We start from the raw sequence: 16,999 nt of genomic DNA, 5'->3' as shown, positions 1-16,999 counted from the left end.
AGAGCATGCGCCGAATGCCCTGTGGTTCAGAACCGGCTGTCAACAATATATAAATAATATTTTAGTATAGTATATTTAACCCCTTAAACGCGTCTTATAATGTCTGGAGAAGAGGAGGATAGGCAGAAGGTACGTTCAAATAATATCAATATTACTACTTGTTAGTGTTTATTTTGGGCTTGGCAAGGTCAGCAGTAGCTGATACTGTGTTATGCTGTGTTGTGTTGTTATGTTGTGTTGTGTTGTGTTATGTTGTCATGGTCTATTTAGCTCTTCATAGTCTCGAGCCTCGATACATACCGCTGTCAGAGTGCTAAGCTAACTGGTAGGCGCGGACTGGAACATCCGGCCTGTGTCCTTCAAAGTAAAGGTCCTCCATAATAACCCTACCGCCTACTGTAGGCTGCTCCCCTCCAAAATAAAGGTCCCCCATGTATATATGTGTGTGTATGTATGTATCTATAACCCTTGCTGCAGGGCTTCAGGATGCTGGGTATATCTATATGTATGTATCTATACCCTGCAGGGCTTTAGGATGTATGTATGTATATCTATATGTATCTATACCCTGCAGGGCTTTAGGATGTATGTATGTATATCTATATGTATGTATCTATACCCTGCAGGGCTTCAGGATGTATGTATGTATATCTATATGTATGTATCTATACCCTGCAGGGCTTCAGGATGCTGGGTATATCTATATGTATGTATCTATACCCTGCAGGGCTTCAGGATGTATGTATATCTATATGTATGTATCTATACCCTGCAGGGCTTCAGGATGTATGTATGTATATCTATATGTATGTATCTATACCCTGCAGGGCTTCAGGATGTATGTATATCTATATGTATGTATCTATACCCTGCAGGGCTTCAGGATGCTGGGTATATCTATATGTATGTATCTATACCCTGCAGGGCTTCAGGATGCTGGGTATATCTATATGTATGTATCTATACCCTGCAGGGCTTCAGGATGTATGTATATCTATATGTATGTATCTATACCCTGCAGGGCTTCAGGATGCTGGGTATCCTGGACGTTAGGACCCCCTGCGCCAGAGAGGCGGTGCTCCACGGGGCGGGCGGAGCCGTGGTCTCCGGCCTCGCTCACTTCCTCACCACCAGTGAGCCTCCTGCAACACGCCCCTCAGTATCACTGTACACACCTATACGAATAGAACTTAATACATGACTAATACCATTATAGAACTTATGTATAGATATAGATATGTGGTTATAGATGTGTGGATATAGATGGATATGTGTATAGGTATAGATGTATAGATATAGATCTATGTGTATATAGGTATAGCTGTATATAGATATAGAGTATATAGATATAGATGTATATAGATATAGATGTACGTGTATATAGCTGTATATAGATGTATGTAGATATAGATGTATGTAGATATAGATGTGTATGTATATAGATATAGATGTGTGTAGACATAGATGAATATAGATATAGGTGTATATAGATATAGATGTATATAGATATAGCTGTATATAGATATAGGTGTATATAGATATAGGTGTATATAGATATAGCTGTATATAGATATAGATGTATATAGATATAGCTGTATATGTATATAGATATAGGTGTATATAGATATAGATGTATATAGATATAGATCTGTGTAGATATAGCTGTATATAGATATAGATGTATGTAGATATAGATGTATATAGATATAGATGTATATAGATAGAGCTGTATATAGATATAGATGTATATAGATATAGTTGTATGTAGATATAGGTGTATATAGATATAGATGTATATAGATATAGCTGTATATAGATATAGGTGTATATAGATATAGCTGTATATAGATATAGATGTATATAGATATAGCTGTATGTAGATATAGGTGTGTATATATAGATGGATATAGATGTATATAGATATAGTTGTATATAGATATAGCTGTATATAGATATAGGTGTATATAGATATAGGTGTATATAGATATAGATGGATATAGATGTATATAGATATAGTTGTATATAGATATAGCTGTATATAGATATAGCTGTATGTAGATATAGGTGTATATAGATATAGGTGTATATAGATATAGATGGATATAGATGTATATAGATATAGTTGTATATAGATATAGCTGTATATAGATATAGATGTACGTGTATATAGATGTATATAGATATAGCTGTATACAGATATAGATGTATATAGATATAGCTGTATGTAGATATAGGTGTATATAGATATAGTTGTATATAGATATAGCTGTATATAGATATAGATGTACGTGTATATAGATGTATATAGATATAGATGTATATAGCTGTATATAGATGTGTGTGTGGTCTGTTGGCAGGTCGAGTGCGCCGTTCGTTTGACGTGGGTGTCGCTGGTTTCCTGCTCACCACGCTGGGATCCTGGTGAGACCGCCACACACACCCTGCTGCTCACGCAACACACTCTAACGTCACTCTAACAAGTTCACTTAACTGTGTGTGTGTGTGTGTGTGTGTGTGTGTGTGTGTGTGTGTGTGTGTGTGTGTGTGTGTGTGTGTGTGTGTGTGTGTGTGTGTGTGTGTGGTCAGGTGGTACTGCCGGACCGGTCGGGCTCGGCTGCTGGTCCAGCAGAGACTCCTGCAGGACGGACTCAAGAACAAGGTGGCCTTCGAAGGAACCAGCAGGGACCCAGAGACCAAGACCCCCCAAGACCCCGACCCCCCCAGACCCTGACCCCCAAGACCGTGACCCCCCAAGACCCCCCAAGACCCTGACCCCCAGAGACCCTGACCCCCAGAGACCCTGACCCCCCAAGACCCTGACCCCCAGAGACCCCCCAAGACCCTGACCCCCAGAGACCCTGACCCCCAGAGACCAAGACCCCCCAAGACCCTGACCCCCAAGACCCCGACCCCCAAGACCCCGACCCCCAGAGACCCTGACCCCCAGAGACCCTGACCCCCAAGACCCTGACCCCCCAAGACCCTGACCCCCCAAGACCCTGACCCCCAGAGACCAAGACCCCCCAAGACCCTGACCCCCCAAGACCCTGACCCCCAAGACCCTGACCCCCCAAGACCCTGACCCCCAAGACCCCCCAAGACCCTGACCCCCAGAGACCCTGACCCCCCCCAGACCCTGACCCCCCAAGACCCTGACCCCCAGAGACCCTGACCCCCCAAGACCCTGACCAGCTCAGACCCAAAAACCAAGACCAGCAGGGACCCTTCTGGACTGGGTCTATCTTATTGTCCGAAGGGACAGACCCAGTCCAGAGAGACAGACAGACAGACAGACCCAGTCCAGAGAGACAGACAGACAGACAGACAGACAGACCCAGTCCAGAGAGACAGACAGACAGACAGACAGACAGACAGACAGACCCAGTCCAGAGAGACAGACAGACAGACCCAGTCCAGAGAGACAGACAGACAGACAGACCCAGTCCAGAGAGACAGACAGACAGACAGACAGACCCAGTCCAGAGAGACAGACACAGACCCAGTCCAGACAGACAGACAGACAGACCTAGTCCAGACAGACAGACAGACAGACAGACAGACAGACAGACCCAGTCCAGAGAGACAGACAGACAGACCCAGTCCAGCGAGACAGACAGACAGACAGACCCAGTCCAGAGAGACAGACAGACAGACAGACAGACCCAGTCCAGAGAGACAGACAGACAGACCCAGTCCAGAGAGACAGACAGACCCAGTCCAGAGAGACAGACAGACAGACCCAGTCCAGAGAGACAGACAGACAGACAGACCCAGTCCAGACAGACAGACAGACAGACCTAGTCCAGACAGACAGACAGACAGACAGACAGACAGACAGACAGACAGACAGACCCAGTCCAGACAGACAGACAGACAGACTTGTTGGACGTGCTCGCTATGAATTACAGTATATTTAAGTATTAAAATATTCAGGATGTATGGAAAATGATTTATTGTCTTTTTATTTATTGTTCCATTTTTATTGAACGTCGTTCTCACCAGGTAACCCAAGTATATAGAGCATCGCGTTACCGGGCAAAACAAATGAGTTGTACTATTGTCGTGGTGGATTTCAGTTTCATATAAAAGTATACAAAAACGCCCTTAAAAGTCCTCCTCTTCGAAGCCACAAGGTACCCAGTAGAAAATGAAAATGAAATGTATTTTAAAGTAATCTGTTGAGCGAAGGCACTGCACGCTGTCGTACCAAACACAGGGGGGCTGAGCTCTAGTCTGGTCCAGAGTCCTGCTCCGGTCCAGCAGAACCTCTGGTCCAGCAGAACCTCTGGTCCAGAGTCCTGCTCCGGTCCAGCAGAACCTCTGGTCCAGCAGAACCTCTGGTCCAGAGTCCTGCTCCGGACCAGCAGAACCTCTGGTCCAGCAGAACCTCTGGTCCAGAGTCCTTCTCTGGTCCAGCAGAACCTCTGGTCCAGAGAGTCCTGCTCCGGTCCAGCAGAACCTCTGGTCCAGCAGAACCTCTGGTCCAGAGTCCTTCTCTGGTCCAGCAGAACCTCTGGTCCAGAGAGTCCTGCTCCGGTCCAGCAGAACCCCTGGTCCAGCAGAACCTCTGGTCCAGCAGAACCTCTGGTCCAGAGTCCTGCTCCGGTCCAGCAGAACCTCCGGTCCAGCAGAACCTCTGGTCCAGAGTCCTTCTCCGGTCTGGCTCAGAGCCGAGGCCAGGACCCAACGAGGAGGCTGAGGATGGCCCTTCCAGAGGGACTAGTCAGTTTCCACAAGGTGAGCATTGGGGCCACATGTGGATTTTATTTTGAGTTTAGAGTTTAGTCGAGATTAAAGTCAGAATTACAGGTAGGCTACCTGTAAGGAACCGAAAGTCACTTGGGGAAGTACCGGAGGGGAACCCCAGCTCCAGGGTCCCCCAACACTTTATTCTCAAAAGTCTGACTTGAAACTCTGAACTCAATAAGAAATCCCATGTGGCCCTAATTCTCTTCAGTAGAAACCTTCATGTACACACTGACGTTTCTGAGGTTAGGCCGACTTTGTGATTACTAGTTACGTGTTTACAGGCACAGACAGGAAGTGAAAGAAAGTGAAACACTAGTTAACCCAGACTAGAGCATGACTAACTAGAGGTTAAACCAACCCAGACTAGAGCTTGTCTGACTAGAGGTTAAACTAACCCAGACTAAAGCTGGTCTGACTAGAGGTTAAACTAACCCAGACTAAAGCTGGTCTGACTAGAGGTTAAACTAACCCAGACTAGAGCTGGTCTGACTAGAGGTTAAACTAACCCAGACTAGAGCTGGTCTGACTAGAGGTTAAACTAACCCAGACTAGAGCTGGTCTGACTAGAGGTTAAACTAACCCAGACTAGAGCTGGTCTGACTAGAGGATAAACTAACCCAGACTAAAGCTGGTCTGACTAGAGGTTAAACTAACCCAGACTAGAGCTGGTCTGACTAGAGGTTAAACTAACCCAGACTAGAGCTGGTCTGACTAGAGGTTAAACTAACCCAGACTAGAGCTGGTCTGACTAGAGGTTAAACTAACCCAGACTAGAGCTGGTCTGACTAGAGGTTAAGGTAGTGTCTGATGTGAGACGAGGGGGGGGGGGGGGAGCAGCCGGCGTTCTCCAGTTTGGGGTTCGGTGTTTGTCGGGGCAGCGTGCAGTGAGTACCTTCACATGTGGATTCTAACAGGTGGACTCTAAACAAGTGGAATCTAACATCTGGACTCTTAACATGTGGAATCTAACATAGGTTCGGAAACTTCGGAGGCTTCGTGCTCCAGGGCCTTGGCGCTGAGGTCCTCCGCCGGGCCCTTGGCGGCGCCCCCCCCCCCCCGGCGGCTGCTTGCGGTGGACGTTGAAGACGTCGCAGCAGGCGGGCAGCAGGCCGGCCTTGAACAGCCGGGAGGCCAGCCAGGAGAAGGACAAGATGGCGGCCAGGGACGACAGCATGCAGATGGTCCTTATGGGGGAGTACTGCACATACACACCGTCCACCAGAGTGCACCCCGGGAAATGGATGACCGGCTGGATGCCCAGCAGGGGCTCACCGCACAGCAGCCTCAGCAGCACCCCCGTGAGGCAGCCCAGCACGGCGCCGTAGCCGTTGGACACGCTGAAGAACAGCACGCAGATGAGCTGGGGCAGCATGAAGGTGTAGGTGAGGTCGGACCTCAGCATCCACATGAGCAGAACGCTGCTGTCCTGGAAGGTCAGGGCCGTCCCCAGCAGGCCCACCAGCACCACCGACGCCCGGATCACCATCTGGACCTCCCTGTCCGAGGCCTGGGGAAACACGCCTCCACACATGTGTCTGGGCTCGTATCGAGGTCTACGCTAGTCTGGTGTATCGAGGTCTACACTAGTCTGGTGTATCGAGGTCTACACGCTAGTCTGGTGTATCGAGGTCTACACGCTAGTCTGGTGTATCGAGGTCTACACGCTAGTCTGGTGTATCGAGGTCTACACGCTAGTCTGGTGTATCGAGGTCTACACGCTATTCTGGTGTATCGAGGTCTACACGCTAGTCTGGTGTATCGAGGTCTACACGCTAGTCTGGTGTATCAAGGTCTACACGCTAGTCTGGTGTATCGAGGTCTACACGCTAGTCTGGTGTATCAAGGTCTGCACTAGTCTGGTGTATCGTGGTCTACACTAGTCTGGTGTATCAAGGTCTACACGCTATTCTGGTGTATCGAGGTCTACACTAGTCTGGTGTATCGAGGTCTACACTAGTCTGGTGTATCGAGGTCTACACTAGTCTGGTGTATTGAGGTGTACACTAGTCTGGTGTATCAAGGTCTACACGCTAGTCTGGTGTACGGTCTACACTAGTCTGGTGTATCAAGGTCTGCACTAGTCTGGTGTATCAAGGTCTACACTAGTCGGGTGTATCAAGGTCTACACGCTAGTCTGGTGTATCGAGGTCTACACTAGTCTGGTGTATCGAGGTCTACACGCTAGTCTGGTGTATCGAGGTCTACACGCTAGTCTGGTGTATCGAGGTCTACACGCTAGTCTGGTGTATCGAGGTCTACACGCTAGTCTGGTGTATCAAGGTCTACACGCTAGTCTGGTGTATCGAGGTCTACACGCTAGTCTGGTGTATCAAGGTCTGCACTAGTCTGGTGTATCGTGGTCTACACTAGTCTGGTGTATCAAGGTCTACACGCTATTCTGGTGTATCGAGGTCTACACTAGTCTGGTGTATCGAGGTCTACACTAGTCTGGTGTATCGAGGTCTACACTAGTCTGGTGTATTGAGGTCTACACTAGTCTGGTGTATCAAGGTGTACACTAGTCTGGTGTATCAAGGTCTACACGCTAGTCTGGTGTATCGAGGTCTACACGCTAGTCTGGTGTATCGAGGTCTACACGCTAGTCTGGTGTATCGAGGTCTACACGCTATTCTGGTGTATCGAGGTCTACACTAGTCTGGTGTATCAAGGTGTACACTAGTCTGGTGTATCAAGGTCTACACTAGTCAGGTGTATCAAGGTCTACACGCTAGTTTGGTGTACGGTCTACACTAGTCTGGTGTATCAAGGTCTACATGCTAGTCTGGTGTATCAAGGTCTACACTAGTCTGGTGTATCAAGGTCTACACTAGTCTGGTGTATCAAGGTCTACACTAGTCAGGTGTATCAAGGTCTACACTAGTCAGGTGTATCAAGGTCTACACTAGTCAGGTGTATCGAGGTGTACACTAGTCTGGTGTATCGAGGTCTACACTAGTCTGGTGTATCGAGGTCTACACTAGTCTGGTGTATCGAGGTCTACACTAGTCTGGTGTATCGAGGTGTACACTAGTCTGGTGTATCGAGGTCTACACTAGTCTGGTGTATCGAGGTGTACACTAGTCTGGTGTATCGAGGTCTACACTAGTCTGGTGTATCAAGGTCTACACTAGTCTGGTGTATCAAGGTGTACACTAGTCTGGTGTATCGAGGTCTACACTAGTCTGGTGTATCGAGGTGTACACTAGTCTGGTGTATCAAGGTCTACACTAGTCTGGTGTATCAAGGTCTACACGCTAGTCTGGTGTATCAAGGTCTACACTAGTCTGGTGTATCGAGGTCTACACTAGTCTGGTGTATCGAGGTCTACACTAGTCTGGTGTATCGAGGTCTACACTAGTCTGGTGTATCAAGGTCTACACTAGTCTGGTGTATCAAGGTCTACATGCTAGTCTGGTGTATCAAGGTCTACACTAGTCTGGTGTATGGTCTACACTAGTCGGGTGTATCAAGGTCTACACTAGTCTGGTGTATCAAGGTCTACACTAGTCTGGTGTATCAAGGTCTACACTAGTCTGGTGTATCGAGGTCTACACACTAGTCTGGTGTATCAAGGTGGGTTACCTGTGTTCTCAGGATGTTCTTGTAGATACTTGAGGAGAAGATGGAGGCAGCAGACAACAAGGCAGAGTCGGTGGACGACATCACAGCCGCTGCCACAGCGCCGATGCCGATGATAGAGATGTAGGGGGGGGTGAGGTAGCTCAGGGCGATGGGCAGGATCATACCTGTCTGTCCACGCTCGTAAGGAGACGGGGAACCATAGGCAGTCAAGTTCCAGTCTGGGGATCAGAGGATAGACATGGTTGAGAGACAGACAGGGAGAGAGAGGCCGGTGGTGGTGGTGGTGCTTGGTGGTGTTACTGGTGGTACCTGTAGACGCTGCCACAGCTCCCAGTAGGATGGGGGGGATGCCCAGAGTGGGGACGATGAAGGCGGCGGCGAAGCAGCAGGTCTTGGCGGTCGCTGATGAAGACGCTGACAGAGTTCTCTGGTGGAAGTTCTGCAGACCCAGGTTACCTAAGCCCTGAGAGAACCAGACCCATCAGACAGGCAGACAGAAAGACAGACAGGTCCCCTAACTGTGTGTTCACGCCAAAAGACACATTCACACCAAAAGACACATTTTTCGCCTTATCACGCTGTCGCCTAAGTTTTGTCGCGCAACAAATCATAATCCGTCACTGTGCAGTTATGTCAGGCGAACTTTGTCGTGCAGAGAATTTTGTCACGCAACATCTTTTGCCCGCCAACGGTGCTTTATGTCAATTCATTCTCATCAACCATGGTCGAGAGAACCACCATTACATGTCTTTACGGAGGGAGAGACGTCGCAATGCCCGTCGTTTATGGGTTCATAATATCATCCGGAGGTGCACACAGCTTTGTGCCGTGATATTATATATATCGTATATATTATATCTATATTTATATATTATATATAGAGCTCCGGGAGTCGCAAACGGCAACAATCACTTTCTCCTCTGAGCTGCGGTTCACTGCGGAGTGCAGGGAACGGTCGGCCCGGCCGGTTGAACGCTGATTGGCTGTTTTACGTTACTTCACCCACATTACCCACAGGGAGTGAACGCTGATTGGCTGTCTCACGCGAATGCCGCGGCAAAGTTGAAATATTTCAACTTCAGCAAAATTTGTCGTGCTGAAAATCCTTGTGAACGCGCTCGCCCGTGACAGGGCAAAATGTCACACCGTCAATCAAATCTTGCCGCAGGTTTTTGCTGTGACAAATTTTGCCCGATTCACGTCTCTACGTTGACTTAGTATGGAATCGTGTCGCGCCGTCGCGTTTGGTGTGAACACACAGTAAGCCCTGAGAGAACCAGACCCATCAGACAGACAGACAAACAGACAGATCTAGCTACATAGCAGATATAACCTAGACTGGGTAGCCCCGCCAATTTTGCCGGTGATTTGAGTTCGCCCTGCAGAAGGTTCTGGAGAAGAGCAATACATTTCTTTCTGCTTCCAATACGCTTTTGGGGAGCAAATAGTCCTCTGAAGAATAAGTCCCGCCTCTGAGGCTCCGGTTCCCTCGGTCAAATGTCTATGGGAAATTCATTCATAAACCCCATGTTATTCCCCATAGACATTTGACCGAGGGAACCAGAGCCTCGGAGGCGGGACTTATTCTTCAGAGGTCTATCACCAAGCTGGCTTTTCCCCCTGGCGCGCTATTGGCTGGTTTAACACAATGACGACAGGGAAGTGACGGCAAGCAGCCAATTGCGTGCAGAGTCAGTTGAACTTGGCCCGTTGATCACGCCTCTGGTGCTGAAGAAGATGACAGCAGCCTCCCCAGACCGAGCTCAGTCCACTTAGATCAGTGTTTCTCAACCTTTTTTGAGCAAACGCCCCCCTTACCTTACCCTGATCCTCTGGCGCCCCCCATTATTGTTAATTTTGTTTCAAATAAATTGCGACACCCGTGGGTAGGCTATATCCATTACCAACTCCACTCCAACTCGTGCTACATTGCTTGAATAAAAAAAAAAAAAAAAAAAGCCGTCTGTGCCGTTTTGGTTTCTTCTGGACAAGAAAATGTGTATTCAGAGTTTTATTAAAAGGTTTTATTATTGAGCTATTGAAGTTTAATACGTAACAGTGCTTGTGTACATTTTTATTGGTTATTGAACCGTTAACCCGCGAACTTGGGTTCAATTTGTGCACGAAAGACTCCCTTTGTTTACGTGACGTTGCCTAGCAACGCTGCGCATGTGCAGCCTTTATCCGCTTCGTTCTGAGAGTAGCACGTTTAAGTTCGCGGCCAAATAGTAATTAAAGTAGTTTGTTACTATACAAGTTAAGCGCCTGTAACATGAGTGTTAAATGCGTATGTGCCGGTTGGTGTGCGTACCTTATGAAAAAAAGTGTTTATCGGTTCGCAGACGTAATGAGAGACGGTGCAGTGGTCTACACGTAATGCGCACGTTCTATTCTATTGTTTACAATACAATCCCGAAGAGGACGGAGGGGTTTCATCGATGGCCTATGTTCCCTAGGGAACTTAAAGGCCTAACAAACTAACTAACTATTGTTTACAATTAGCATGCTAAGCGGAGTTAGCTTTATTCACGTCTTATGTTGATTCATGTTGCTTAGCGTAATGCCCCATCCACCGCTTGCTTTGCATGTCCCGCAAACCAACCAGTGGAAGTCAGGGGGGGGGGAAATAGTTTCTGAAGCACCACGCTACTGCGATGAGGTTGATTTGTTTATCGGCGTTACTATAGCGATCATGACGGTACTGAGCATAAAGTAAAAAGTAGATAATACGATAGAGGGGTTAGAAACCCATATGAAGATAGGCTTTTTATTTCAGTTATGCTATTTTTTCACCGAAAATATTTGAAAACCGTGAAAGTTTAAAAAGTTTAAAAAGAATTACTTCTACACAAGCAAAGTTGTGACGCTCCCGTGTTCGTTCCCAGCGCCCCCCTAGGTTCTACGAACGCCCCCCAGGGGGCGCTGCCGCCCCCGTTGAGAAACCCTGACTTAGATATAACCATCATGTGGAAGGTCTTAGTATATATATTACAGTGTATATGTATATATTTTAGGTGTATATGGTATATACATATTAGTTGTATGTATATATATATATATATATGTGTGTGTGTGTCTCTTACCAGCAGCAGGAAGTTGTCTACCCACAGCCACACCCCCCCTGAGTCCAGGGTGCCCACCCAGGGCGGCTGGAAGGAGTTGTTGTACGCTGTCACCGTGATGTCAGCAGCAGCCGGGCTCATCATAGCGAACGGGACGCACAGCCACTGAGGACCAGAGGTCAACAAACTACAGGTTAACAAACTACATGTTAGAGGATAACAAACTATAGGTTAGAGGTTAACAAACTACAGGTTAGAGGTTAACCCTGTAGGTTAACAAACTACAGGTTAGAGGTTAACAAACTACAGGTTAGAGGTTAACAAACTACAGGTTAACAAACTACAGGTTAGAGGTTAACCCTGTAGGTTAACAAACTACAGGTTAGAGGATAACAAACTACAGGTTAGAGGTTAACAAACTACAGGTTAGAGGTTAACAAACTACAGGTTAGAGGTTAACCCTGTAGGTTAACAAACTACAGGTTAACAAACTACAGGTTAGAGGTTAACAAACTACAGGTTAGAGGTTAACAAACTACAGGTTAGAGGTTAACCCTGTAGGTTAACAAACTACAGGTTAGAGGATAACAAACTACAGGTTATAGGTTAACAAACTACAGGTTAGAGGTTAACAAACTACAGGTTAGAGGTTAACAAACTACAGGTTAGAGGATAACAAACTACAGGTTAGAGGTTAACCCTGTAGGTTAACAAACTACAGGTTAGAGGTTAACAAACTACAGGTTAGAGGTTAACCCTGTAGGTTTAAACAGGTTAACAAACTACAGGTTAAAGGTTAACCCTATAGGTTAACAAACTACAGATTAAAGGTTAACCCTGTAGGTTTAAACTGGTTAACAAACTACAGGTTAAAGGTTAACCCTATAGGTTAACAAACTACAGGTTAAAGGTTAACCCTGTAGGTTTAAACAGGTTAACAAATAAGTTTGATACTGTTTAATAAAAAAATATGAGTACCAATGTGTGTGTGCGTGCGCGCGTGTGCGTGTGTGTGTGTGTGTGTGTACATGTGTGTGCGTGTGTGCGTGCGTGTGCGTGCATGCGTGTGCGTGCGTGCGTGCGTGCGTGCGTGTGTGTGTGTGCGTGTGCGTGCGTGCGTGTGCGTGCGTGCGTGTGTGTGTGTGTGTGTGTGTACCAGGCTGATGAAGATGAGGACCAGCTGGATGACGTCGGTGTAGGCCACGGAGTACAGCCCCCCCAGCAGGGTGTAGCTGATGGCCACCGCCGCACTGATCCAGATACTGACGCTGTAGGACAGGTCCAGGATCACCGACATGGTGACGCCTGCACACACACACACACACACACACACACACACACACACACACACACACACACACTATGAACACACACACTATAAACACACACTATGAACACACACACACTATAAACACACACTATGAACACACACTATGAACACACACACTATAAACACACACTATGAACACACACACTATAAACACACACTATGAACACACACACATACACTATGAACACACACACACTAAGAACACACACACACTATGAACACACACACACACACACTATGAACACACACACTATAAACACACACACTATGAACTCACACACACACACACTATGAACACACACACACACACACACACACACACACACTATGAACACACACACACTAAGAACACACACACACACACTCACACACACTATGAACACACATACACTAAGAACACACACACACACTATGAACACACACACTATGAACACACACACACACACACACTAAGAACACACACTCACACACACTATGAACACACACACACTATGAACACACACTATGAACACACACACTAGGGGGGGTCCTACCCAGGCCGATCAGGGTCCCTGCGACCCACATGACCTCGGAGGCCAGCGCCGCAACAGCCAGCGTTGCCGTGGTAACGCTGCCATACTTTATGTGGAAGGGATCCATCATGGTGACGTAGCGGTTGTCTCTCATTGGGCCGGCGAAGAACACGCCCCCTTTAATACAAACACACGAATACATTAGTACAGGACACGCCCCCTTTAATTCAAACACACAAACACATTAGTACAGGACACGCCCCCTTTAATACAAACACAAATACATTTACAAAATAAAGGTCTCATAACACCTGGAACTATATCAAAATAAAGGTCTCATAACACCTGGAACTATATCAAAATAAAGGTCTCATAACACCTGGAGCTATATCAAAATAAAGGTCTCATAACACCTGGAGCTATATCAAAATAAAGGTCTCATAACACCTGGAGCTATATCAAAATAAAGGTCTCATAACACCTGGAGCTATATCAAAATAAAGGTCTCATAACACCTGGAGCTATATCAAAATAAAGGTCTCATACCACCTGGAGCTATATCAAAATAAAGGTCTCAGAAGCCTTTTATGAGCCCACCAGGCAGGCATTCCTCTAGTCAATGATATCAGCCTACTGCTCAGTTCACTAGAGCAGTGGTTCTCAAAAGGTGAAGGCACTCCAGGGGGTACGTGAGATTTTAAAATAAACAAATTTTTTAGTAGCATCCATGCAAAACTCAAAAGAAAACTCAAAACTTTTCAATTATAAGTATAAGTTCATAAAATGAATTGTATATTCAGTAGGCTATTAAATTTCATTATCCTTAAAACCCAGAGTCTCCCCCCCGTACCAGGATGGTTCGACCCGACCTGTCACAGGCCACCTGGCGTCACCTGTCAATCACTTGGATCAACAATGGCGTCGTGGTTGAAGCGTAGCGGAGATTCTTTTGAAAACACGGAGGGACAAGTGGCAAAGGAGACCAAAAGAAAAATGCTTTGCGCTGGTTAGGGGGTACTGGTTAGGGGGTACTGGTTAGGGGGTACTGGTTAGGGGGTACTGGTTAGGGGGTACTTGGCTGAAAAAATATTTCACAGGGGGTACATCACTGAAAAAAGGTTGAGAACCACTGCACTAGAATATAAGTATAAGTAAGATTAACTTTAAGTATAAAGCATACAATAATATAAGATAAGTATTGTTACAGTGAAGCCAAATGTTAAACACTTGATATTACCTGGCTCTCCTTGGTCAACAAATCTCTCATTCGTGTTACAAAAGAGGAACCCTCGCCTCGTTTACAAAGAGACGCCCTCCTGTGGTTCCCTCTCCGTATGTTCTCGTCATGTGTACTCTGGCAGAGTGAACTTCACTCTATTAATCCATACTTTTACTAAAGTCAGACAGTACCGGCTTTATGATTATGACTGTATATAACACAGACAAATAAAGTGGCATTATTAACTATTACAATGCATGTTTTACTGTTTAAGTGAAGGTTGGTTTTACAGGACTCTTAAACACATGTGGTAAGCCATGGTGATTTATGATCAGGTTATAAACAAGGCGATGAATGGACTTTAATCAAAGACCTCACTTCAATTAATTAATGTGTAATCTATAACTTAATGTCACTAAAATGTTTAATATGTAACCCTGATATGTAATTCTTGCTAAATGACTGTGTTACTGTATATCTACATTGTATTACTGAATGTATCGTGGACAGCGGGGGCGGGAAGATAGATACTAACGGGGAACGGGACTAAATAGTTTAGAGCATTGTGATTGGCCAAGGACATGTTAGGGCATGTTAGGGCTGGTCAGACAATGGGAGAATATATTGCAAAGTTGTAGGAGAGTTCGCAAGTTCTTTGCAAACCAACTAAGGTGATGTTGTTACTCTATAAATAAAGCCTTGACAATAAAGCCTTGAACATTCAACCCTAGTCCTTCTCGACCTCTCGTATTTTGAGTATTATTATGTGGGTTTTATCCACAACAGCACAAAGTGCGAAGGCAACCTATTGTAATGGTTAGTGTTTTTATTATTATTATTCCGCCACGTTTGATTTACAGCCTAAACCGCTCGCACGCCTGTTATGAAACTTACTGCAGCTGTAGAGGCCGACTCAAGATTGACAGACAGCAAATAGTACACTGACCCAAAGGCCCAAAGGTGGCGCTATAGCAACAGTCCAAAAATGCAAACTTTGAAACTTATCTTGTAAACGTAAACTAACAGTCATGAAACTTTGTTCACACGTGCTGAACAAATATCCTCATGGTGAACAAATACGCCTCAAGAACCTATGACCTTATTTGGATAGATTTACAACTATCTTGAACTTTGTTAAAAACACTCAATTCCCTAAGGGAGCAAATATCACACTGATTGGCCTAAAGGTGGCGCTATAGCAACAGTCCAAAAATGCAAACTTTGAACAAGCATATCTCGTAAACACTTTAGCAAACAGTCATGAAACTTTGTTCACACATGCATATCCTCATGGTGAACAAATATGCCTCAAGAACTTATGACCTTATTTGGATAGATTTATGACTTGAACTTGATCTTGAACTTTGTTAAAAACACTAAATTCCCTAAGGATCCTAGGTTTTTAGACAAAAGTCCTTTGGCAGATATCATCTATGGCCCAATCTCTTTAATCTGACTTAAGTCTGTACAATAAAGATTAAAGCACCCAAAAACGCAAAAAGACTTAAATGCTTATATCAACATCAAAATGGACTCCTATGATCTTGAGTCCATTGCAAAAGTTGTTCAGAATCGAATTCTAAACTGTGACTAAAATCACCACAGCTCATAGACGGAATGTTATATTTGAGCGTGACCAACTTATTGGCTGTTGGGGCCCAAAGTTCAAACTGCTCAAGTAAGATTTGATCAATTGATAAAACAACACGGCCGCCAGAGGCTTAAAAATCATCCAAATTTACCTTAAAGCCAAAAGGCAGGGTTAACTTAACCCAATCATCATCAAACTTGGTATAGTCAAAGGCACATGGGTCAAGATGAAACTCTCCAAACTGTTGCCGTGCTTTAGGCTTGGTACCCGTAAAATGCTGCCTGCAGCTTTAATTATTTTTGTCATGGATCCTTTATTTAGGAAGAACCCGTCCAGAGAGAAGATCTCTTCTTCCAGCAACACCTGGTCAAGACGGCAGCTCAAATAGTTAGACATAGAAAAAAAGATTTCCCATTAAACAATTTCACATGAAGCCAAATAGATAAAAGGGAGGACTCAAATGCTAGATGAAAAGTAGAGGAAGTAAGGCACACAGCCGTGGATACCCGAAGCACAGGGCACCCAGAGACAAGGTCACATAGAGCAGCACCCAGAGACAAGGTCACATAGAGCAGCACCCAGAGACAAGGTCACATAGAGCAGCACCCAGAGACAAGGTCACATAGAGCAGCACCCAGAGACAAGGTCACATAGAGCAGCACCCAGAGACAAGGTCACATAGAGCAGCACCCAGAGACAAGGTCACATAGAGCAGCACCCTCCAGAGACAAGGTCACATAGAGCAGCACCCTCCAGAGACAAGGTCACATAGAGCAGCAGCACCCAGAGACAAGGTCACATAGAGCAGCACCCTCCAGAGACAAGGTCACATAGAGCAGCACCCAGAAACAAGGTCACATAGAGCAGCAGCATCAAGGCCGTCCGACCTTAATGGGTTCAGAGAAGAAGTTGTACTTAGCGTTCTGTAAACACTACGTTAACTACGTTAAACTA

The 16,999-nt window shown here is 45.7% G+C and overlaps 2 protein-coding genes across 2 annotated transcripts in view; one reads left to right on the top strand and one right to left on the bottom strand.

Moving 5' to 3' along the window:
• On the top strand, positions 1–3,025 carry cox20 (cytochrome c oxidase assembly factor COX20). The gene is made up of 5 exons (XM_084470799.1): positions 1–129; positions 1,022–1,133; positions 2,358–2,421; positions 2,587–2,721; positions 2,962–3,025. Exons 1-5 carry the CDS (start codon positions 100–102, stop codon positions 2,969–2,971), a joined length of 351 nt encoding a protein of 116 aa, XP_084326925.1. The 5' UTR covers positions 1–99; the 3' UTR covers positions 2,972–3,025.
• A 2,575-nt stretch (positions 3,026–5,600) lies between these two features.
• LOC311350701 (high-affinity choline transporter 1-like) overlaps positions 5,601–16,999 on the bottom strand; it is an 18,085-nt gene continuing 6,686 nt past the window's right edge. The window contains 7 exon segments of the mRNA XM_084470767.1: positions 5,601–5,805; positions 5,807–6,256; positions 8,332–8,549; positions 8,641–8,794; positions 11,415–11,558; positions 12,550–12,698; positions 13,257–13,412. Coding sequence (XP_084326893.1) covers positions 5,701–5,805; positions 5,807–6,256; positions 8,332–8,549; positions 8,641–8,794; positions 11,415–11,558; positions 12,550–12,698; positions 13,257–13,412 — 1,376 coding nt within the window. The 3' untranslated portion in view covers positions 5,601–5,700.

This window comes from Micromesistius poutassou, assembly GCF_964030765.1.
Source record: "Micromesistius poutassou genome assembly, chromosome: 7".
Taxonomy (NCBI): domain Eukaryota; kingdom Metazoa; phylum Chordata; class Actinopteri; order Gadiformes; family Gadidae; genus Micromesistius; species Micromesistius poutassou.
This window is presented reverse-complemented; position numbering and strand designations above follow the sequence as displayed.